A 23,558-nucleotide genomic window follows, 5' to 3' on the forward strand; every position below is an offset into this window, starting at 1 on the left:
TAGAAAAGGAATTGATAATAAAATCTGGTAAAGGATTGGTGTCATGCCCTTTATATAAAAGCAGTGGTGCTGACCAAGACTTGAGTCTCTGTGTGTCCAGTTCTTGGTCGAAGCGATCTCAAAAAAGGGAATATTGAGGAGATAGAAAAAAGTGCAGAGAAAGGGCAACAAGGATGATTGGGGTACTGGGGCACCTTCCCTATGAGGGAGAAGGGCTGCAAGCGCTTATGGGACTCCTTTTTTTTAGTTTGGAGAGGAGGCTGGCTGAGGGGATAATGATTGAAGTCTACGTAAAATTATGCATGGGTAGAAAATGTTGACAGAGAAATTTTTTTCTCTCTTTCTCACAATACCGTAGAACCAGGGGGCATTCCATTGAAAATGCTGGGGAAGAATTAGGACTAATAAAAGGAAACACTTCTTCACGCTAAACGTGTAGATTGGTGTTTGGAATATGCTAGCCACAGAGGAGGTGGTGATGGCCACTAACCTGGATAGCTTCTTAAAAGGAGGCTTGGACAGATTTATGGAGTGAGAAGTTTCGACTTTATGGCTACCAATCTTGATCCTCTTTGATCTGAGATTGCAAATGCCTTAACAGACCAGGTGATCGGGAGCAACAGCCGCAGAAGGCCATTGCGTTCACATCCTGCACGTGAGCTCCCAAAGGCACCTGGTGGGCCACTGCGAGTAGCAGAGAGCTGGACTAGATGGACTTTGGTCTGATCCAGCTGGCTTGTTCTTATGTTCTTATGAAACACAGGTAAAAAAGCTTTCCTTTCCCCTCCCCTCCTTTCCCCCTGAGATACCGGCACACCGACTGACTCGGAAGCTTGAACGGTTCGTTTATTCCGTAACAAACATCACTCCAAAAACCCTGCCTGCTCCCAGTGGCCGCTTCCACTACCTTGCTGTGTAATCGATATAGATATATATGATGCATACAAGTGTCACCTTTATGCTAAAGCCATTAGTGGAACCAGAAGTCCGGAAAGGGAGTCCAAGAGGGGCTCTGATGGCCCAAAGCTCAACTGCAGAAGAGGAGAAGACCACACAAACCTCTCGTTTTGTTTTCCCTTGATGGGGGCTCCTTCCTTCAGACTGCCCCTGGGTACTGCCAAGAGACGCCCCGCAGCGTTTCATTCCCCCCCACTTCCCTCCCCTGTCATATTTAGTTCAGGTCAGCGCATGATGGGATGGCACAATTCAGGGCACGGCTCCTTTCTGCTCCACACTGCGCCGTACCTACAAAACCCTGCTGTTTGCAGCTGGGATGGCCGGCACACGGGGTTGGGAAAGAGGCGTCTCTCCCCCTTGGTTGAAAGGTCAGCTGCAATCCCCCCCCCCCACACACACACACAAGCAGGGGGCCTGCGCAATTTCTAGCGCTGTCTCTTTCCCAGAACCGCTCTCACAACAAGCGCTTCCCCAATCCCATTTTAGAACTGTGCACCCCTGGAACGATCCCATGAGGTCAGGAGGTAAACGGGGCGCTGATTCTGCAAAGCGATAAATGCACGGGAGCCGGCACGCGGCGCAGGCAGGGCAGGAAAGCAGCTCTGTCAAATGGATCGCTCGTTGCAACCGCCGCCACTGTTCTCTTGCTAATGCCTGCTCAGGAAAGCTTTCCGCGTGCAGTAGGGTTGGCCGCGGTCCTCTCTCCGCCCTGATCCCCTGGCTGTTTCCAAACTGGGGGCCGGAGGGCTCAGCCGTAGGAATCCTGCCTATGCCCACCCCCACCCCCCACCCCGGAGAAATGGCAGGGAGCTCACAGAACAGGCTCAAGGGAACAAGCATGGCTTCGGCCGGGGCCTAACCAGGAAATGCTCGTGAGGCATGCGGGCCCATCTGTCCTGCCATCCTCCAAAACTCTATGGCCACTGTCTTTGGCAGAAGGGGGGTTGGGGGGGGGGAAGAGACCCTCCAGAGGGCAGGAGAAGCTGCATTGCTCATGTTTCCCAACAGGAATCCCACTGTCCTTTGGGTAGAAGCCCTCATATCCCTGGGGAGGTGTGGAGATCCCCCATGGCTAGAATATTCCATGGCTACCTGCAATAGAACCCTTCCGTGCGGCTCAGGGAGCTGGGCCTCCCCCCCCCCGGGCCAGAGGCCAACGGGCTCTCCCTGGCAAGGCCCCCGTCTCCGTGCATGTCTCAAGGATGCCCGACAGGGACCGGCGAGCGCGCCCGTCCGGCCTCTTCACGGCAGCTCATCCAGCAGGCCCCGCACGCTGTCCGTGAACTCGTTCCGCTTCTCCCCCATCCCCCGCAGCCTCACGGGGCGCAGGCTGGGGTGGGGGGGCTCGTAGGCCCGAGGGCACCAGACCTCGCTGAGAAACAGCCACGCGGCATCCGGGTCCATCTGCATCCAGTGGCGGAAAACGCTGCGGGGAGAAAAAAGGGGGCGGAGGTTGAGCGGAGGCGTGGGGGGGCCTCGGGTGGGTCATTCAGGATAAGCAAAAATTATCTGTGACCATTTGATTTATAGGCCACCCGTTCCTGTGATGTGGTTACAATTCCTTGGGACTTCCGCACTAAGCAGAGGCAAAAAAGGGTTGCGGAATCTCTGCTGAACTGACTTGTGTGATTATTCCTGCCTCCTCTTATGTCACGCGCGCCTTTAAATCAAACGACTATTTTTCAGGGCTGTCAATAGTGATTTCCTTCCTTTCTTATTGATCGGGTGACCGGGGACTGTTTTGCTACGCGAGAGATGATTCCCTGACACTCTGTTACAGCTGGATCGATGCAAGCGGATGTTAATTCACACGGGTTGCTTTGCAATCTATACTTTTGATCCTTGACAACATGGAATCTGACAGACAGCACGGACTCGTAATGCTAAGAATTTACGAGCCCTGCTGGCTCAGACCAATGAGACTTTGCCTTCTCCTGCATCCTGGCCAACCAGTGACTCTCCAAACAGGGCTTGCAGGCCCAGGCCTTCCTCCGATGCTCCCTCCTGCCACTGGGATTCAGAGTCTTACTGCCCCAGATTATGGAGGTTTCCCTGGCTTACGGAGGGAGCAGCAGTGGCGCAGTGGTTAAGAGCAGGTGCGCTCTAATCTGGAGAACCGGGTTTGATCCCCCACTCTGCCACTTGAGCTGTGGAGGCTTATCTGGTGAACTAGATTAGCTTGTGCACTCCGACGCATACCAGCTGGGTGACCCTGGGCTAGTCACAGTTCTTCGGAGCTCTCTCAGCCCCTCACAGGGTGTTTGTTGTGGGGGGGGGGGAGGAAAGGAGATTGTCAGCCCCTTTGAGTCTCCTCCTTCTTTAGTCACCATGGCCTGTAGCCACTAATGGACCTATCCTCTACTAAATTCTCCAGTTCCCTTTAAGATCTGTATATTCTCATGACCATAACTACCCTGTTTCCCCGAATATAAGACATCCCCTGAAAATAAGACGTAGTAGAGGTTTTGCTGAAGTGCGAAATATAAGGCATCCCCCGAAAGTAAGACGTAGCAAAGTTTTTGTTTGGAAGCATGCCCGACAAACAGAACACAGAAAAATGAGACATCCCCTGAAAATAAGACATAGCGCATCTTTGGGAGCAAAAATTAATATAAGACACTGTCTTATTTTCGGGGAAACACGGTATATCCACCAGCAGGGAGTTCCACAAATTTGCTATACTCTTTTGCCTGTAATTTTTGTGTTTAGATTCACACCTCTTGGCAAAATGTGTTTAAAAGAAGGAGAGTTGGTTTCCATGCCCCATTTTTCTCTAACTTTGAAAGAGTTTCAAAGCAGCTTACAATCTACACCTTCTCCTCGCAACAGACACCTTGTGAGAGTTCTGAGAGAACTGTGACTGGCCCAACGTCACCAGCAGGCTTCAAGTGAAGGAGTGGGGAAACTAATCCAGTTCACCAGGTAAGACTCCACAGCTCGTGTGGATAAGTGGGGAATTGAACGCAAGTCTCTATATCAGAGTCTGCTGCTCTTAACCACCACACCAAATTGGCTCCAGCTTGAAGTAACAACCAGACTGTAAATACAGATTAAGGCAGTGATGGCGAACCTTTGGCACTCCAGATGTTATGGACTACAATTCCCATCAGCCCCTGCCAATGGTTCGCCACCACGGGATTAAGGCATTGAACCCTTAACACTTTCAACCGATGCAAATGGTTCTTTCTCCCACCCTGGACATTCCACAGATATATATACTCCACTTGCTTTACTATCGTGTTTCCCTGAATATAAGAGTGTCTTATATTAATTTTTGCTCCCAAAGATGCGCTATGTCTTATTTTCAGGGGATGTCTTATTTTTCTGTGTTCTGTTCGTCGGGCATGCTTTCAAACAAAAACTTTGCTATGTCTTACTTTCGGGGGATGCCTTATATTTCGCACTTCAGCTAAACCTCTACTATGTCTTATTTTTCGGGGATGTCTTATATTCGGGGAAACAGATGCTATTTGCGTGGCATCTGGAAGGATCTCATGAGTTGGGTGGGGGCCAAATTGAGGCCCTTCCACCCTCTCCCCACTGATAAAACAGAAACCTCTGTAGTTTCTGACTCTATGGCCCCTTCAGCACACGCAAAATAATGCGTTTTCAAATCACTTTCACAAATCACCATCAGATCCTCTGAAGATGCCAGCCACAGATGCAGGCAAAACGTCAGGAGAAAATGCTACTGGAACACGGCCATGCAGCCTGGAAAAACCACAACAACCTACAGATTAAGGCAATTTGTGGTTTGGTAGCATAAATTTCTGGGTGGGGACTAAGTACTTTGAACACTTGGAAATGTGCTGTGTAAGTGCTTGATGTTGTTAATTACTTTCATTTACTGGGAGAGGTTTCTGCTGTCCCAAGGGAAAGCAGTTAGTCCTAATACCAGGCATCAACACATTCTGTTTCAAACCAGGCTGATCCGAACATGCCGCACAATGCAAAGGACTGGGGTTACTTTAACTTTAGTGGTGTTTTCACACAAAGCCCCAGATTTGGAGATTACATCGCTGAACAGCTGTGCAAACAAGGGGCTGATCTCCGGCAGGAATGTTAGTATAGCAGCCTATCTAATTTTGAACAAGGCCAAAAATGCGGATGCAAAAATCAACATAATCCTGCCCTGTAAAGAGAAAGCATCTATTTCTACTGAGCTGGGAAAAGGCTGGAAAGAGAGGAAACGTGGGGAAGAGGGAAGGTTGGAAAGAGGGGGGGGGGAAATGTGTGTGTGGGAGGGAGGGGGGCTTAAAAGGTAGGAGCCAGCATGGAGGAAAAGAGCTTCCTTCTCCTGCCGTTTTCACAGCTCCTTGTACGGCTTAATTTGGGATCTGCATCTCAGGAGCAGCAGTGGCGTAGGAGGTTAAGAGCTCGTGTATCGAATCTGGAGGAACCGGGTTTGATTCCCTGCTCTGCCACTTGAGCTGTGGAGGCTTATCTGGGGAATTCAGATTAGCCTGTGCACTCCCACGCACGCCAGCTGGGTGACCTTGGGCTAGTCACAGCTTCTCGGAGCTCTCTCAGCCCCCCCACACCTCGCAGGGTGTTTGTTGTGAGGGGGGAAGGGCAAGGAGATTGTCAGCCCCTTTGAGTCTCCTGCAGGAGAGAAAGGGGGGATATAAATACAAACTCTTCTTCTTCTTCTGCCTGCATTTCTGCTCGATTTTTGTTTCCCCAGCTGCTCCATCAAAAGTGGAAAGTACAAATCACAGCCTTCAAATTACAATCTGGGTGTTCAGGAAGGAACCCAGGTAGGTTTAAGGACTCTCCCTTCCATCCAGCACCGTTTCCAGGAGCAGAAGGGGAAGCCGGTGCATTTCTCTCTCGCGGCCCAAGGCAAAGGTTGCCCTCTCCCCCGGCTCAGGGAAAAACTTGACTTTCCGCACTTGTCAAAAACTTCCTCCTGGGCTGTTTCCAAGCAACCTCCGTTTCCATGGCGAAAGATGGGGGGGGAGGGTTATCCGGCCGCTGCGTCTATGTTTGTGTTGGCTGTGCTTAAGTGCAATCGATTGGACGTCTTGCTCAGATGAACTTTTCCAAGCCCAGCCGGCAAGAGGCCCCGCGAGGATTGGCAACCGAGGTCAGAAAGGCGCCAGGAGGGACCCCCGTCTCCCCACCTCCCCTCCCAACCCCACCAGCACTGGAAAGGGTCAGACCTCGTTGCCTGACTCAGGCCCCTCCGGACTGTTAGAATATTCGGCATCTCTTCTGTAAGTAACTGCAGGAGCAAGAGAGTGGCACCATTTGGTTGCTGAACGTTGATGCCGGGCAGCTGGGCAGTTGATTGGCTGATTTATTTATTTGTTTGTTTGTTTGTTTGTTTGTTTGTTTAATGTATAGGCCGCCTCATCCCCGAAGGGCTCGGGGAGGCTCGCAACATGACTGTTTCCAGAACAGTAAATCAATACAACCTAAAAATCTAACTCATTAAAATTCAGAAATTAAAACAATAAATACAGATTAAACGACAAAGGTTGTGTAAAAACACACACACAGGGGCGCCCGGTCTAAAGGCCAAAGGAGAAGGGAGGAGAAGGCAGGGCCCAGGATGGAATCAGGGCCCTACCCAGATGGAAAAGGCAGCTTAGTTCCGGTTTCAATGGGGGGCAATAGAACCGCGTCCGGCCCCTCCAAAAGCCCGGTGGAATAGCTCCGTCTTACAGGCCCTGCGAACTGAGGGTGACCTTCAATGCTGCATAGTATGGTAGCTTTTCCATGCGCCTTACCTCCTCCTCTCCTCCCTTTTTCCTCTACCTTTTGCTCCTGCCCTTATGCTGCACTGTTGTATGCTGCTGTGCGGTATATTTTTCCTTATTTGCTTATCGTGTCAGCTTGCTTGCCTGCCAGTGCTTCGTAGTACATGACTATTTTGCCTTCCTCTTTTTGTAAATATAGTTTTGCAGCCTGAGTTTTTTATATTTAGAACTTTATTCAAACTTCTTTTTATAGAACTCTGGCCCCTTCCGCACAAGCAGCATAATGCGTTTTCAAACCACTTTCGCAACTGTTTGCAAGTGGATTTTGCCATTCCGCACAGCTTCAAAGAGCATTGAAAGCAGTTTGAAAGTGCATTACTCTGCATGTGCGGAAGGAGCCTCTGCTGCGTTTCTCTCTGCTAAGGAGCTGGGTAGTTTCAGATCTTCTGTCACGGGCAGGCGAGACAAACCAACTCAAAGGGACTGGGCGGCCCGGCCTGCCAAGAAGCCAACAGTACGTCACTCTGGATTGGTTGGAATCGATGAGCCCACCCCAGCTTCTTGAGCCCGCCCACCCCAATTCTTCAGCGGAGGGAGAAGTTTTCCCCAAAAGCCACATCCAATCTCCCTGATGCTCCACTCACATTTTGGACCCATGCCGCCGGCGTGCGCTCCTGACTGTCCTAAGAGAAACCTGGAATGTTGATCTCTTTTGGAGGGGGTGGGGGTGTTTTTCTTTTTTTACACTGGATGGTTTTAATTTAAGTTACAACTGGTCCAAAATGCAGCGGCTCGATTGCTCGCAGGCGGCGCCTTCCGAGATCACATCCAGCCTGTGTTACGCCGCTTGCATTGGCTCCCAGTCGAGTTCCGAATCATCTTCAAGGTGTGGGTTTTGACCTTTAAGGCCTTACGCGGCCTGGGACCTTCGTACCTTCGGGACCATATTACCCCATATGTCCTTACTCGGCTTCTGTGTTCAGCAGAGGCCAATTTGCTGGTGGTCCCCGGCCCCTCAATGATACGGCTGGCCTCCATGCGGACCAGGGCCGTAAAGGGGTACGGCCTGGTGGAACACTCTCCCTCCAGCTGTCCGGGCTCTGCGGGACCTTGGTGAATTCCGCAGGGCCTGCAAGACGGAGTTGTTCCGCCGGGCCTTTGGAGCAACCAGCCGTTGAATGGTGCCCCCCTTCTGTTCTCGCCTCTGTTTATATCTTTTTATTGACGTAGCCAGCAGTCTTCCCGTTTGGGGAGGGTTTTAAAAATGGGTTTTGCTGGGCGCCTTCGACTTTTGACTTTAAATTTTGTACTAACCGCTGTTTTCAAAAGGGATTTAGTAATTTATTTGTGTTGAAATTTAATGGTTTAGTTTTGATGGTTGTTTAGTTGTATTATGATTTAATTTTGCTGTACGCCGCCCAGAGCCCTTCGGGGATAGGGCGGTATACAAAACTAAACAATAAATAAATAAATAAATAAATAAATAAATAAAATAAATAAATAATTCCACTATGTACTCAAAATCAAACTTACCTGCGAGCCGCCGCTTGCAGTCTTTCAGGTTGTTTTGCACTGAGGTAGGGAAGGCAGGCGTTCGCCACGTGGTGAAGGTCGCTCTCATCTGCAAGGATGGAGAAGGGAAAGGCACATCAGCAGAGTCTGGGTTCGTACCCCACCTTTCTTTCCTGTGAGGAGTCTCAAAGCGGCTTACAAATCCCTTCCCTTCCTCTCCCCACAACAGACACCTCGGTAGGACTGAGAGAGTTCTGAAAGAACTGTGACTGGCCCAAGGTCCCTCAGCAGGAATGGGGGAGTGCAGAAACACATCTGGTTCACCAGACAAGCCTCTGCTGTTCATGGGAAGGCGGATGGGAAATCAAACCCGGGCTTTCTGATTAGAGTCCACAGCTCTTAGTCACTACATCACGCTGGCAGGAGGGGGCTTTCTCCCACCCCCACTTCCTGCCACCATTGTACAGCCAGTCCCCAAGTGGGAAGAGACACCTTCGTCCCATTTTTATATTGAATGCTGCAATGTTTTTATATGTCTTATAGATTTGAAGTATGAATTTTAATGTATTTATGTATTGCTGTGTTTGTATCATTTATATTTCTGTACACTGCCCAGAGCCCTTCGGGGGTGGGTGGTTTCCAAATCAATCAATCAATCAATCAATCAATCAATCAATCAATCAATCAATCAATCAATCAATCAATCAATCAATCAATCAATCAATCAAACAAACAAACAAACAAACAAACAAAGGCAGGGAGGAGGGGCCAGGTGAGATTCCGGGGTGGTCAGCCCAATCCAGCCTTTGGTTTTGAGAGAAACAATCTGGCTGGCAAACCCGAGAGGGCGCTCGAGAAAAAAAAAAAGAAGAAGAAGAAGAAGAAGAAGAAGAGGAGGAGGAGGAGGAGGAGTTTGGATTTATTTCCCCCCTTTCTCTCCTGCAGGAGACTCAAAGGGACTTACAATCTCCTTTCCCTTCCCCACTCACAACAAACACCCTGTGAGGTACGTGGGGCTGAGCGAGCTCCGAGAAGCTGTGACTAGCCCAAGGTCACCCAGCTGGCATGTGTGGGAGTGCACAGGCTAATCTGAATTCCCCAGAGAAGCCTCCACAGCTCAGGCGGCAGAGCTGGGAATCAAACCCGGTTCCTCCAGATTAGATACACGAGCTCTTAACCTCCTACGCCACTGCTGCTCCTTACCACTGGAGGCTCACCGCTGGACCTGGCAAATAAATACAATTGTAGACCTCACCGAGCCACTGGGTTGTAGCTCTGGATGCCAGCAGAAAAGACATGGAAAAGGGAAAATGCCATTAAAATGTTATACCACTGGGACGCTTCTCCTGCCAGGTTGGCAAGAACATAGAGAGGAATCAATGCTGGCACTGTAATGCACCCAACACAGATTTTATTCACACGCAGCGGAAGCATATTAGGGCAATGAACTCTTGGAGGATAGTTGTGATCATGCTCTGCAAAGGAACGAGGATGGCATCAAAATGTATTTATTTAGATTTATTCCTTGTCTTTTACTACAGTCCTGGGGCAGGTTCAATAAAATGATACCTGACCTATTCCTACAGAATTATGTGATCTCTTTTCCTAAGAAATATCGAGAAGTCACGCTGTCTTCGGTCACTGCTCACCAGACTGATGTCACCAAAAAGTGCGTACATTAAAGAAAATCCCCACAGGGTGGTTTTTGTGAGATAAAATCAAAGAAAACGATGTTCTTGTTTGGCTCACAGCACTGCAAAAAATGACAATGTCTTGCACGTTGATTCAGTACAGCAAGTGATCTTGTGTGTAGAACAAGAAATGGAAGGCTCTCATTTTCTCACTGGTTCATTTTCTTTTTTTAAAAAAAACATTTAACTGGACTGTGTAGTAGAAAAATCCCAACAAAAGTTCAATGTAGTGCAGAAGGCTTTCACAGCCGGAATCACTGGGGTGTTGTGTGGTTTCCGGGCTGTATGGCCGTGTTCTGGTAGCATTTTCTCCCGACGTTTTGCCAGCCACACAATGCCAGCCACAGATGCAGGCGAAACATCAAGAGAAAATGCTACTGGAACACGGCCATACAACCCGGAAAACCCCCAACACCCTAATCTTGGATAGGCTGGGATAAAGACCTGAACCCCCAACAGTAACATTTCTACCTGTGGTCTCCCGTCCCAGATAATTTATTGTTATTGTTGTTATTATTATTATTATAATATAACCGCCCTCCCCCGGAGGGCTCAGGGCGGTGAACAGAACATAGATAGAGCACAATAAAATCAGAGACTAAAATCAGTTAAATATTAGTTAATTTGGCTCTATATAAATAAACCCCTATATAAATAAACCCCACTTGGATACTCACCAAGATCCAGTGCTTGGCAGAGGGCGCCGAGGCCCTGAAGCACAGACAGCTGCAGCTTGAAGGCCGTGGTGTGGCTGTAGATGGGCCCGGCCCGGGCACTGACGGGCGCCTGGGTGACGAGAGAGTCTACCAACTTGGGCAGGACGTCCTTCGAAAATCTCCGCCGCAGGAAATCACCGCTCGAGGCTCCCAATGTGCGCAGCACCTGCCGGGAAGGTCCTTATTGAAAGAGACACCACCAAATGCCCTCTGATGTCGACAGAACTCGCCCTTCTCTCTCGACTGCCAAATGGAAGCGGCAGAAGCATCTTAGAGCCTCTCTTAGCGAGGCCTCAGATGAAAATGCCACAAAACGGCAGGAGCATACAGCGGTGGGCCTACGATCTTTGGATGCCTGAGATCAGTGGTGGGATCCAAAAATTTTAGTAACAGGTTCCCGTGGTGGTGGGATTCAAACTGTGGCGTAGCGCCAATGGGGCTGGGCGGGGCATGACGGGGGCGTGGCCGGGCATTCCGGGGCGGAGCATTCCTAGGCGGGGCTGTGGCAAAGACGCAGCCGCTGCGCCGGTCCTCGGGCGGGAAACGAATGCACGCAGGCGCAGGCTGCTACGCACGCCGGTGCACCTCCTGCTAGACTGCTTCAAGTTCTGCGCGCTACTGCTGAGAGGAGGGGCGTAACGAAGGCAAAAATCACGTGGCAGAATCACCCATTAGTAACCCCCTCTCGGCACACACAAATAATTAGAAACCTACTCTCGGGAACCAGTGAGAACCTGCTGGATCCCACCTCGGCCTGAGATGGAAATCCAGGTAGGATCTCTCCCCTCCTCTTAATTCACCTGGCACACAATCCTCCAAGGAGTTCTCCTCTGCTTGGAAGAAAGCCGGAGTTGTGAGAGGGCCAGCCCACCTCTGACCTTGAACATCTTCTAGTGCATGAGGGAGTGCTTGTGTGCGGCCCATGGGTCAGATGCATCTCTTTCCCCTTCTGCCCCTTGCTGAGGTCCCAGATTTGTCAAATGTCAATTACTTAGCATCATCTTTATCCTCATTTGGTTGGGCCCATCATATCAAGACCCCTCGTTGATGGCTTTCACAACTGGAATACCCACAACCACCCCTACCAATCTTGGGATAGGCTGGGACAGTGGTGGCGAACCTTTGGCACTCCAGATGTTATGGACTACAATTCCCATCAGCCCCTGCCAGCAATTGGCCATGCTGGCAATTGGCCATGCTGGTAGGGGCTGATGGGAATTGTAGTCCATAACATCTGGAGTGCCAAAGGTTCGCCACCACGGGTCTGGGAGAACCGGGTTTGATTCCCCACTCCTATTCTAATCTGGAGGTTCCCCACTCCTATTCTAATCTAGGTATTGGTATTGGTATTATTATTATTATTTTATTGATACAAAAACAGTTATACACAGCAAACAAGATCAATATGCTGGATTTTGTATTACATCACACGTCGGACACTTCCCAAGCGTCTAGGACTGTGTGATGTAACAACGAATAATGCATCCAGAGCCGAGTAGGGTGGCCTTTTGCAGCTGACATATGGTGATTTTGTCAGTGCCGATTGTTTTTAAGTGCCGTCCAAGGTCTTTAGGCACTGCCCCCAGTGTGCCGATCACCACTGGGACCACCTTTACTGGTTTGTGCCAGAGTCTTTGTAGTTCAATCCTTAAATCCTTGTATCGTGTACGTTTTTCCAGTTGCTTCTCATCAATTCTACTGTCACCAGGAATTGCAACATCGACTATCCATTATCATCATCATCATCATCATCATCATCATCATCATTTACATTTATATACCGCCCTCCCCCGAGGGGCTCAGGGCAGTGAACACAGAGTATATGAACAGAGCACAAAATAAAATCAGTAAACCACCAAGAATAAATAAGTATAGCTCTGTACCTATTAAAACCCAACCCCATTGAAACTCTGGTGAACCAGATGTGTTTCCAAACTCCTACATACCTGCTGGGTGACCTTGAGCTAGTCCCAGTTCTCTCTGAACTCTCTCAGCCCCACCTACCTCACAAAGTGTCTATTATGGAGGAGGAGGAAGAGTAGTTTGGATTTATATCCCCCCTTTCTCTCCTGCAGGAGACTCAAAGGGGCTGACAATCTCCTTGCCCTTCCCCCCCCCCTCACAACAAACACCCTGTGAGGTAGGTGGGGTTAAGAGAGCTCCGAGAAGCTGTGACTAGCCCAAGGTCACCCAGCTGGCATGTGTGGGAGTGTACAGGCTAATCTGAATTCCCCAGAGAAGCCTCCACAGCTCAGGCGGCAGAACTGGGAATCAAACCCGGTTCTTCCAGATTTGATACACGAGCTCTTAACCTCCTACACCACTGCTGCTTCCCCCATGGAGAAAGGAAGGGAAAGGAGCTTGCCAGCCATCTTAAGTCCCCTTACAGGAGAGAAAAGCGGGGTAGAAATCCAAACTCCTCTTCTTCTTCTGCAACCCTTTGCAATCTCTGGGATGGACTGAGGCTGTCTGTTCTCGGGAAGTTTTCACGGACATTGCTCACGTCTGGCTACCGGGGCCCTGAATTAGGTCAGGGACTTATTCACATTCATAAAGTACTTCAAGCAGCCACTGAAATCAAGCTTTTAACAGCCCTGAAATTTCCAATCCTGAAAACCGATCGTTTCAAGCACGGCCATTTGCCTCTCACTTTTCTAATTTATTTGGAGCTTTCATTAGCTACGTTACTTCCATACAGAGCTCAAGGTGGCTCGCCCTATAGCTGAAAACACGCAAAATAAAATACACACGATCTATAAGAAACAGAATTTAACATCAGTTTAAGCCTTCTAGTAAATTCATTAAATAAAGACTTAAATAAAACCATCTCCAGCAGCCTCCGACGGGTCAAAAGCAGAGCCCCCGAGCTGAAAACCCGGCTTTTCAAGAGGAGAAGAACTCCATCCAGGATGGGGAGATCTGAAATCCCTGATCCGCCTTTTCCACTAACCCACATACCCCCAAACACTCTGGCATGTACCCCGGCCTATGGCAGTGGTGGCGAACCTATGGCACGGGTGCCAGAGGTGGCACTCAGAGCCCTCTCTGTGGGCACAGAGTTCGTCATGTGATAGTAGTGTAATTATTTCAGGGAGATTATTAGCATTAAACCTAAAACCTAGTTTTGGGGAAGCAGTGTAGGTAACCCTGTTAAGCGTTGTTAAACCCCACTGATTTTCTGGGGAAGAACTAAAGCGCGATCCTTTACCTGGGAGTAAGCTTGGTTGCTTCAAAGCAAAGCCACCGACTACTAGCAGTGGCGTAGGAAGTTAAGCAGTGGCGTAGGAGGTTAAGAGCCCATGTTTCTAATCTGGAGGGACCGGGTTTGATTCCCAGCTCTGCCACCTGAGCTGTGGAGGCTTATCTGGGGAATTCAGATTAGCCTGTACACTCCCACACACGCCAGCTGGGTGACCTTGGGCTAGTCACAGCTTCTCGGAGCTCTCTCAGCCCCACCCACCTCACAGGGTGTTTGTTGTGAGGGGGGAAGGGCAAGGAGATTGTAAGCCCCTTTGAGTCTCCTGCAGGAGAGAAAGGGGGGGGGGGATAGAAATCCCAAACTACTCCTCCTCCTCCTCCTCTTCTTCTACCACCAAGCTCACTCCCGAGTAACGCGCGCCTTGGAGCCAACCGTTTTTTTTCTATACTAAAACCTCAGTATTCAGGTTAAATTGCCGTGTTGGCACTTTGCGATAAATAAGTGGGTTTTGGGTTGCCGTTTGGCCACTCAATCTCAAAAAGGTTCGCCATCACTGGCCTAGGGTATGCGTACCCTAGGCTGGGAACCACGGCTCGAGGGCACTCCTGGGCTCAAATCGAGTTGTTCAGCGGCAGCCGAACGCGGTTGTCCCCTAAATCTATCTTTGTGTAAACAGAGGCACTAAATAAAACGGAAAGGACCCAGCCTGCCACAAAGGGCTGGAAAGATTTCAGACGGCTCTGATCTTACTTCCACGCAAGCCCGGATACCAGGATGAGGGCCCAACGTGGACACCGGAGGCTCAAGCGGGACTGCAGCCCGGTTCGCTCCCTCCCCTTTGCAATTCCGAGATAAAGCCGCCAGCAATGGGATTTTGGTAATGAAACAGGTCGCCTTCCCTGCTGCTCGGCAGCCTATCGCAAAAAATTTTAATAGGTAATTTTGTTGCCTGGAAGTGACTTCTGCTCTCCCGCACCCTTCCCAGCACCCCGGCAGGATTAACTCCGCAGGGCTGGGCTGGCAGCGCTTGACTGCCCTCGGGCCTCGTTTCCGCTTGGCTTTTATCCTGAACGCCCTTTCGACTTCAAAGGCTCTCCAGAGAAGATCAGCAAGACGGATCTCTGAAGGGCAGGCCTCGAGGGCGTCCTCCTAAATCTGTGGTGGCGAACCTTTGGCACTCCAGATGTTATTGGCCATGCTGGCAGGGGCTGACGGGAATTGTAGTCCATAACATCTGGAGTGCCAAAGGTTCGCCACCACTGTCCTAAATGAACAGTTGATTGCCCCGGCTACGGCTGGAGCTCTGGCTGCCCCATGAAAACTCCCGAGGAGCACCAGTCTCCAGGAAGGCAATGGGCTCTGGGGCTCAGCCGAAAACCACCTACCTGGCCTTTTATTTATTTATTTGTTCCATCTGTACCCCACCCTACACCGAAGTTCCTGGGCAACTTGCATAATGGGGTTAAAAGCCCCGTTGAAACCTAAAACGTTAAAAACCACCATAAAAACATACAGTTAATAAAAACATCCATTAAATATCCCCACCCGTTTCACCAATATAGGAGTGTGTGTGGTTTTTTAATGGTGGTTCTAATTGAGATTTTAAATTGTGGTCTGTTCTATTTACATCGTAAGCTGCATTGAATTCTGCAAGGTAAAAAGGTGGCTAATAATATTTTAAATGAATATATTAAAGGAATGATGTAAATAATAATAATAATAATAATAATAATAATAATAATAATAATAATAATAATGATGATGATGATGATGATGATGATGATGACGATGATGATGGTGGTGGTGGTGGTGGTGATGATGATGATGATGATGATGCACCAGAAGCAAGTGGAGCCCTCAGGGTCCAGAGTCGGCAGACAGAAACAGCACTAAGGAAAGGATCCTCAAGAAGGCTGGCAAAATGTTGCCAGGAAAGTTGGCAACTGAGCCCACATTAAAAGAAGAAGAAGAAGAGTTTGGATTTATATCCCCCCTTTCTCTCCTGCAGGGCTGACAATCAAAGGGGCTGACAATCTCCTTGCCCTTCCCCCCTCACAACAAACACCCTGTGAGGTAGGTGGGGCTGAGAGAGCTCCGAGAAGCTGTGACTAGCCCAAGGTCACCCAGCTGGCGTGTGTGGGAGTCACAGGCTAATCTGAATTCCCCAGATAAGCCTCCACAACTCAAATGGCAGAGCGGAGAATCAGATAAGCCTCCACAGCTCAGGCGGCAGAGCGGAGAATCAAACCTGGTTCCTCCAGATTAGATATACGAGCTCTTAACCTCTTACGCCACTGCTGCTTGTCAAAGAGGGGTTTGACAAGCAAAATATGGGGCTGCCAGAGGCAAATCTTCTCTTCTCGAAAATTCTGACCCGCACATGGCAGAAGGCTTTTGCAGGCTTACCCTGAAGGCTCGGAGCACGGCCAAGGCGTCGTCGTTGGTCAGGCGGGTCACAAGGGCAGGCCACGTCCGATGAGCCAACGGCAGGAGGTGGTTTTGGTGTGGTTGAAGCACCACCACGCAAAGCTCCAAGACGTCCAAAACCTGGGCGGGGGGGGGGGGCGGAGGGGTGGAGAAAGACAAGAAACCCACTAGGCCAGTGATAGCGAACCTTTTCGAGACCGAGTGCCCAAATTGCAACCCAAAACCCACTTATTTATTGCAAAGTGCCAACACGGCAATTTAACCCGAATACTGAGGTTTTAGTTTAGAAAAAAACAGTTGGCTCTGAGGCGTGCATTACTTGGGAGTAAACTTGGTGGTAGTTGGTGGCTTCGCTTTGAAGCAACCGTGCAACTCTTCCAACGGGTGAATCATTTACCTGGGGACCTAACGGCAGAATTTACCCATTGCCAGCAACCGAGCTTACTCCCAGGTAAAGGATCACACTTTAGTTCTTCACTTGAAAATCAGTGGGGTTTAACAGCACTTAACAGGGTTACCTACACTGCTTCCCCAAAACTAGGTCTTAGGTTTAATGCTAATAATTGAGCCCAGCGGCCCAGGCCAGCCTAGATGGGGGGGGGGGGGACTCTGCTTGTGCGTGCCCACAGAGAGGGCTCTGAGTGCCACCTCTGGCACCTGTTCTATAGGCTCGCCACCACAGCACTAGGCTGACAGTTGCAGGGTTGGTGGGGGCAGAGTCCGGCTGTCCAGCAAAGAAGTGGCAAAATAAGGACCAGCTTGCTGACAAACAGGTTTGATTACTGCAAGACAGCCCACACGGGGTTGCACTTGAAGATGATCTGGAAACTGACCGGGCCACAAGGATTCCTGCTGAGATCTGCTCACTCCAGCCCAGGGGTACCCAACCACAGGAGGAGACCCCAAGGCTAAGGATCCCAGCACCAAGGCCAGGCCAAGCAAGCAAACTCCAACCACAATGAGAAAAAGAATTCTGGAAGAGAACGGCCTTTGCTATGTGTGTCTGGGGACATGGGGCCAGATTGAAGGGAACTTTGCCTGCTCCGAGGAATACCTTCTGGCGCACGCGGAGGCTCTTGTCGGAGAGCAGGTGGACGCAGCGCTCCATCACTTCTTTGGCCATCTGGGCGTGGACCGGCAAGGGGGCCTCCACCTCTGAGCCTGGGTCGTTTGACTCCGCGTCTAACGCAGGCAGACACTCTCCTGAGAAAAGGGGGAAGGGAGAGACGCATTTGGCTGCACCAAGTCCTATCTGTAAGCTTCTGGCTTCCACGCAGTCCCCACATGGCCAACCTTACCTTTAACACAAAGGGACTGGGGGTGGGGGGTTCTGAACACGCAGGGGGGTCTTTTAACGCCCCCTTCACACACACTGAGTAATGCACTTGCAATACCTTTTCAGCCCACTTTGGAATTGGATTCTACTGTGTCGAACGGCAAGATCCGCTTGCAAACAATTGCTAAAGTGCACTGGAAATGGATTGCTCAGAGTGCGCAAAAGTGTACAGAAAACAGCATTTTAGAAAGAAGGGAAAACTCCCCCACCCCCACCCAAAACAGCGCAGCAATGATGGAGAGCCCTCAGAGCCTGCAGAAAGCTGGATAGACGGAAAATGAAATCCCAAGGGCAAGAAGCAAGGCAAACGGCCCAGGCATCTAAACGTTTAGAGCAGGGGTAGGGAACCTTAAACACTCAAAGAGCCATTTGGACCCGTTTTCCATGGGAAAAGAAAACACTTGGAGCCGCAAATAATTTTTGACATTTAAAATAAAGATAATACTGTATATATTGGGCTTTTTAACCTTCTACTCCACTCATTCTGAGAAGCACATGGATGCACCCGCCCTGCTGCCTGCAGGGCAGGCAAGGATGGGGCCAGCGGCTCGGCCTTGCCGGCTGCCGGGAAAGCGCCCGCCCTGCTCGAACAAGGCGGGCGAGAGGGGAAGCCCGCTCTGCTGCCCAGCCGGCCGCGGGCAATTGGTGCGCCCGCTCTGCTGCCTGCAGGGCGGGCAAGGATGAAGCCGGCGGCTCGGCTCGTGGAGCCGCAGTGCAAGGGCAGAAGAGCCGCATGCAGCTCTCGAGCCGCAGGTTCCCTACCCCTGGTTTAGATAATCCTGGTTGCACTAACCTGCCTCTCCATTCTCCGTCTCCAGTAGATCTCCTCCTGCAATCTGTTTCTGCCGGATGTACCCCTGGAAAAAGGCCTCCATTTCCTCCGGGGTGGGCAGAGCTGCAGACCGTCCCTCCCGTCGGCCATCTTCCCCCAGCAAACGGCCACTGTCCTGCTCCAAACTCCCCTCTGTTTGGTGCCCGGGCACAAACCAGGAAACTGCCAGAGGAGGGGGAAAAAAAACATTATTTCTCCGGGTGCAACACTGCAGGTTTCACAAGCTGCCCTGAAACCTGGGACGGGGGTGGAAAACTAAGATAATCTGAGTAGCTGATCTTTGTGTGGGGAAAAGAACCACCAGTCGCACACAGGATTGCGTGCCAAGAGATGGGTCACTGAGGTACAAATTGCTCTGTCTGTTTCTCCAGCTGCAAAGCTTAGGTTGCAATTCGAAGCAAACTTGACCGAAGCATTAAAATATAAAGAATAGCCCTGCCGGATCAGATCTAGTAATGCAGTTCACCAGATAAGACTCTGCTGCTCATGAGGAGGAGCAGGGAATCAAACCCGGATCTCCAGATTAGAGTCCACCTGCTCTTAACTACTACACCACGCTGGTTCTCTATCTGCTCTTTCTACCCTATGCATAGAGCAGAAGAGATGTTAACAGATGACAGACACCTGTTCAACAGCTCCATTCATCTACCAAACTTATTATGCTGCCACAGGAGGTGGTGATGGCCACTCACCTGGATAGCTTTCAAAGGGGCTTGGACAGATTTATGGAGCAGAAGTCGATTTATGGCCACCAATCTTGATCCTCTTTGATCTGAGATTGCAAATACCTTAACAGTCCAGGTGCTTGGGAGCAACAGCCGCAGAAGGCCATTGCTTTCACATCCTGCCTGTGAGCTCCCAAAGGCACCTGGTGGGCCACTGCGAGTAGCAGAGAGCTGGACTAGATGGACTCTGGTCTGATCCAGCTGGCTTGTTCTTATGTTCTTAAACTCTTTTAGACTGAAACAGCACAGTCAGTATGGGAGAAAAATGAAAAATACATTGAAGCCAACGCAAAGACCTTTGGACAGGAGGGAAAAAAGAATCAATAAATTGGTATAGAACAGGGGTCTGCAAACTATGGCTCTCCAGATGTTCATGGACTACATGGCCAATTGGCCATGCTGGCAGGGGCTAATGGGAATTGTAGTCCATGAACATCTGGAGAGCCATAGTTTGCAGACCCCTGGTATAGAAGGTTCCCAGCTGAGCAAAAGCCGTAAAGCTCCCCGTTCTTAATCCGCCCAGCAATGTCGCTATATCGCGAAGAACCTCTATGAATAGAGGTGCGTGGTCCTCGCGGACCTCGATCGAGTGCAGTCAGGACATCTTGAATCACGTCCCCCACCAAAGGTAGCACATTGGCCTCCGCGTGCCGGAGCATCGCCTGCAAGACCTGCAGGGCGTGGAGGTCACGAGTCAGACGGCGCAGGTGCAAGGAAATCCTGTCCACCAGATAGTCGGCGTTCTGGCAGATGAGGTCAGAGGGGGAGTCGTACCCACAGGCCTGGCAAATGTCCGCCACGGCCCCCATCGCCGCCTGGCGGATCAGCAGGACGCCGTCTCCGGCCTTTTCCAGGACCGGGTACAGCACGGAGATCAAGAGCTGGCGGAAGTCCTTCTCCAGCACCACAGCAAAGCGGCCCAGTCCCTCCAGCTGGATGCAAACCTGCCAGATGTGGCCACTCGTGGAATGGAGCGAGGCTCTCGGATTCAGAGGAGGAGGAAGCAGGCGGCTCGCTTCGGACGGGACAGCAACGAGGCCGGAATATTTCCCGGCCGGTTCCACGCCGAGATCTTCCCCTTCGACGCTGGTAGCTAAATGCCAGTTCGCCGGGTCCGTGTATTCCTCCGACACGGAAGCGACGGCCGCTTGGAGCTCCTCTTTGCTCGGGGCGGTTTCTCGCTCGTGTAGGACCTCCACGCCCTGCCCTGCAGCTCCAGCAACCAGCTCGTTGACCACCATGGCTGCCTGCTTCCGGTATGCGGCGGACTCCCTGTAAAGTTCCATGAAGTGGTCCACAAGCAAATAGAGTTCCCCGTAGTACCCGAGGATCTGGACGACCTGCCGCAGCAGAAGGAAAACCCGACCGTCCGTGAAGAAGCGGAAGCACTTCCTGGGGCCGCTGCCCTCGTGCAGACGGCCCGTCAAACTTCCAGACAGTTCCCGAGGGCCTTCCGGGCCCTGCCACAGCCTCTCCTCCACAATCTTGACATCCTTCACGTCCAGCTCCAGAACCTGCATCAGTGCCTTGGAGAGGCGCTGCAGGTGGGACGCAGAGTGCAGGACGACGTTCATCTTGGGGCCCAGGAGTTTCAGGTAGCCGACAAGCAAGTTCAAGGTGGCCAGTTTGCCCTGGTCGTCCTGGGAGCTCATGAGGCGAGGCAGAGCCGTGGTGAGCGCGTGCAGCTCCTCCGAGAGGATGTCCGCCAGGCGCCTGTCCTCGGCTATCGCCCCCCCACCCCCCCCCCCCCCCCCCCCCCCCCCCCCACCCCCACCCCCCCCCCCCCCCCCTCCCCCCACACCCCCCCGCCCCCACCCTGCACCCCCCCCCCTCCTCCACCCCCGCCCCCCCCCCCCCCCCCCCCCCCCCCCCACCCCCCCCCCCCCCCCCCCCCCCCCCCCCCCACCCCCCCCCCCCCCCACCCCCCCCCCCCCCCACCCCCCCCCCCCCCCACCCCCCCCCCCCCCCACCCCCCCCCCCCCCCACCCCCCCCCCCCCCCACCCCCCCCCCCCCCCACCCCCCCCCCCCCCCACCCCCCCCCCCCCCCACCCCCCCCCCCCCCCACCCCCCCCCCCCCCCACCCCCCCCCCCCCCCACCCCCCCCCCCCCCCACCCCCCCCCCCCCCCACCCCCCCCCCCCCCCACCCCCCCCCCCCCCCACCCCCCCCCCCCCCCACCCCCCCCCCCCCCCACCCCCCCCCCCCCCCACCCCCCCCCCCCCCCACCCCCCCCCCCCCCCACCCCCCCCCCCCCCCACCCCCCCCCCCCCCCACCCCCCCCCCCCCCCACCCCCCCCCCCCCCCACCCCCCCCCCCCCCCACCCCCCCCCCCCCCCACCCCCCCCCCCCCCCACCCCCCCCCCCCCCCACCCCCCCCCCCCCCCACCCCCCCCCCCCCCCACCCCCCCCCCCCCCCACCCCCCCCCCCCCCCACCCCCCCCCCCCCCCACCCCCCCCCCCCCCCACCCCCCCCCCCCCCCACCCCCCCCCCCCCCCACCCCCCCCCCCCCCCACCCCCCCCCCCCCCCACCCCCCCCCCCCCCCACCCCCCCCCCCCCCCACCCCCCCCCCCCCCCACCCCCCCCCCCCCCCACCCCCCCCCCCCCCCACCCCCCCCCCCCCCCACCCCCCCCCCCCCCCACCCCCCCCCCCCCCCACCCCCCCCCCCCCCCACCCCCCCCCCCCCCCACCCCCCCCCCCCCCCACCCCCCCCCCCCCCCACCCCCCCCCCCCCCCACCCCCCCCCCCCCCCACCCCCCCCCCCCCCCACCCCCCCCCCCCCCCACCCCCCCCCCCCCCCACCCCCCCCCCCCCCCACCCCCCCCCCCCCCCACCCCCCCCCCCCCCCACCCCCCCCCCCCCCCACCCCCCCCCCCCCCCACCCCCCCCCCCCCCCACCCCCCCCCCCCCCCACCCCCCCCCCCCCCCACCCCCCCCCCCCCCCACCCCCCCCCCCCCCCACCCCCCCCCCCCCCCACCCCCCCCCCCCCCCACCCCCCCCCCCCCCCACCCCCCCCCCCCCCCACCCCCCCCCCCCCCCACCCCCCCCCCCCCCCACCCCCCCCCCCCCCCACCCCCCCCCCCCCCCACCCCCCCCCCCCCCCACCCCCCCCCCCCCCCACCCCCCCCCCCCCCCACCCCCCCCCCCCCCCACCCCCCCCCCCCCCCACCCCCCCCCCCCCCCACCCCCCCCCCCCCCCACCCCCCCCCCCCCCCACCCCCCCCCCCCCCCACCCCCCCCCCCCCCCACCCCCCCCCCCCCCCACCCCCCCCCCCCCCCACCCCCCCCCCCCCCCACCCCCCCCCCCCCCCACCCCCCCCCCCCCCCACCCCCCCCCCCCCCCACCCCCCCCCCCCCCCACCCCCCCCCCCCCCCACCCCCCCCCCCCCCCACCCCCCCCCCCCCCCACCCCCCCCCCCCCCCACCCCCCCCCCCCCCCACCCCCCCCCCCCCCCACCCCCCCCCCCCCCCACCCCCCCCCCCCCCCACCCCCCCCCCCCCCCACCCCCCCCCCCCCCCACCCCCCCCCCCCCCCACCCCCCCCCCCCCCCACCCCCCCCCCCCCCCACCCCCCCCCCCCCCCACCCCCCCCCCCCCCCACCCCCCCCCCCCCCCACCCCCCCCCCCCCCCACCCCCCCCCCCCCCCACCCCCCCCCCCCCCCACCCCCCCCCCCCCCCACCCCCCCCCCCCCCCACCCCCCCCCCCCCCCACCCCCCCCCCCCCCCACCCCCCCCCCCCCCCACCCCCCCCCCCCCCCACCCCCCCCCCCCCCCACCCCCCCCCCCCCCCACCCCCCCCCCCCCCCACCCCCCCCCCCCCCCACCCCCCCCCCCCCCCACCCCCCCCCCCCCCCACCCCCCCCCCCCCCCACCCCCCCCCCCCCCCACCCCCCCCCCCCCCCACCCCCCCCCCCCCCCACCCCCCCCCCCCCCCACCCCCCCCCCCCCCCACCCCCCCCCCCCCCCACCCCCCCCCCCCCCCACCCCCCCCCCCCCCCACCCCCCCCCCCCCCCACCCCCCCCCCCCCCCACCCCCCCCCCCCCCCACCCCCCCCCCCCCCCACCCCCCCCCCCCCCCACCCCCCCCCCCCCCCACCCCCCCCCCCCCCCACCCCCCCCCCCCCCCACCCCCCCCCCCCCCCACCCCCCCCCCCCCCCACCCCCCCCCCCCCCCACCCCCCCCCCCCCCCACCCCCCCCCCCCCCCACCCCCCCCCCCCCCCACCCCCCCCCCCCCCCACCCCCCCCCCCCCCCACCCCCCCCCCCCCCCACCCCCCCCCCCCCCCACCCCCCCCCCCCCCCACCCCCCCCCCCCCCCACCCCCCCCCCCCCCCACCCCCCCCCCCCCCCACCCCCCCCCCCCCCCACCCCCCCCCCCCCCCACCCCCCCCCCCCCCCACCCCCCCCCCCCCCCACCCCCCCCCCCCCCCACCCCCCCCCCCCCCCACCCCCCCCCCCC

General features: G+C 55.8%; 3 protein-coding genes across 3 annotated transcripts in view; 2 read left to right on the forward strand and 1 right to left on the reverse strand.

Annotated features, from left to right (window-relative positions):
* Positions 1–6,062, forward strand: part of VSTM2L (V-set and transmembrane domain containing 2 like) — a 150,719-nt gene extending 144,657 nt beyond the window's left edge. Inside the window, exon 7 of the transcript XR_007244570.1 lies at positions 6,053–6,062. The gene's annotated coding sequence lies outside the window, so the exon portion shown is untranslated. The remainder of the gene's footprint in view (positions 1–6,052) is intronic.
* On the reverse strand, positions 829–20,830 carry TTI1 (TELO2 interacting protein 1; the record flags this gene model as incomplete). Its single annotated transcript, XM_048497958.1, is given in 8 exon segments — positions 829–2,383; positions 8,193–8,280; positions 10,540–10,744; positions 16,184–16,324; positions 17,259–17,407; positions 18,334–18,534; positions 19,617–19,674; positions 19,676–20,830. Coding segments are annotated over 8 exon segments (2,181 nt in total), but the record flags the coding sequence as incomplete, so codon positions are not given.
* A 113-nt stretch (positions 20,831–20,943) lies between these two features.
* Positions 20,944–21,897, forward strand: LOC125432927 (basic proline-rich protein-like; the record flags this gene model as incomplete). The annotated part of the gene is made up of 1 exon (XM_048497074.1): positions 20,944–21,897. A coding segment is annotated over one exon (954 nt), but the record flags the coding sequence as incomplete, so codon positions are not given.
* Between the last annotated feature and the right edge of the window lie 1,661 nt (positions 21,898–23,558).

The sequence above is a fragment of the Sphaerodactylus townsendi genome, linkage group LG05 (genome assembly GCF_021028975.2).
Source record: "Sphaerodactylus townsendi isolate TG3544 linkage group LG05, MPM_Stown_v2.3, whole genome shotgun sequence".
NCBI classification, from domain to species: Eukaryota; Metazoa; Chordata; class Lepidosauria; order Squamata; family Sphaerodactylidae; genus Sphaerodactylus; species Sphaerodactylus townsendi.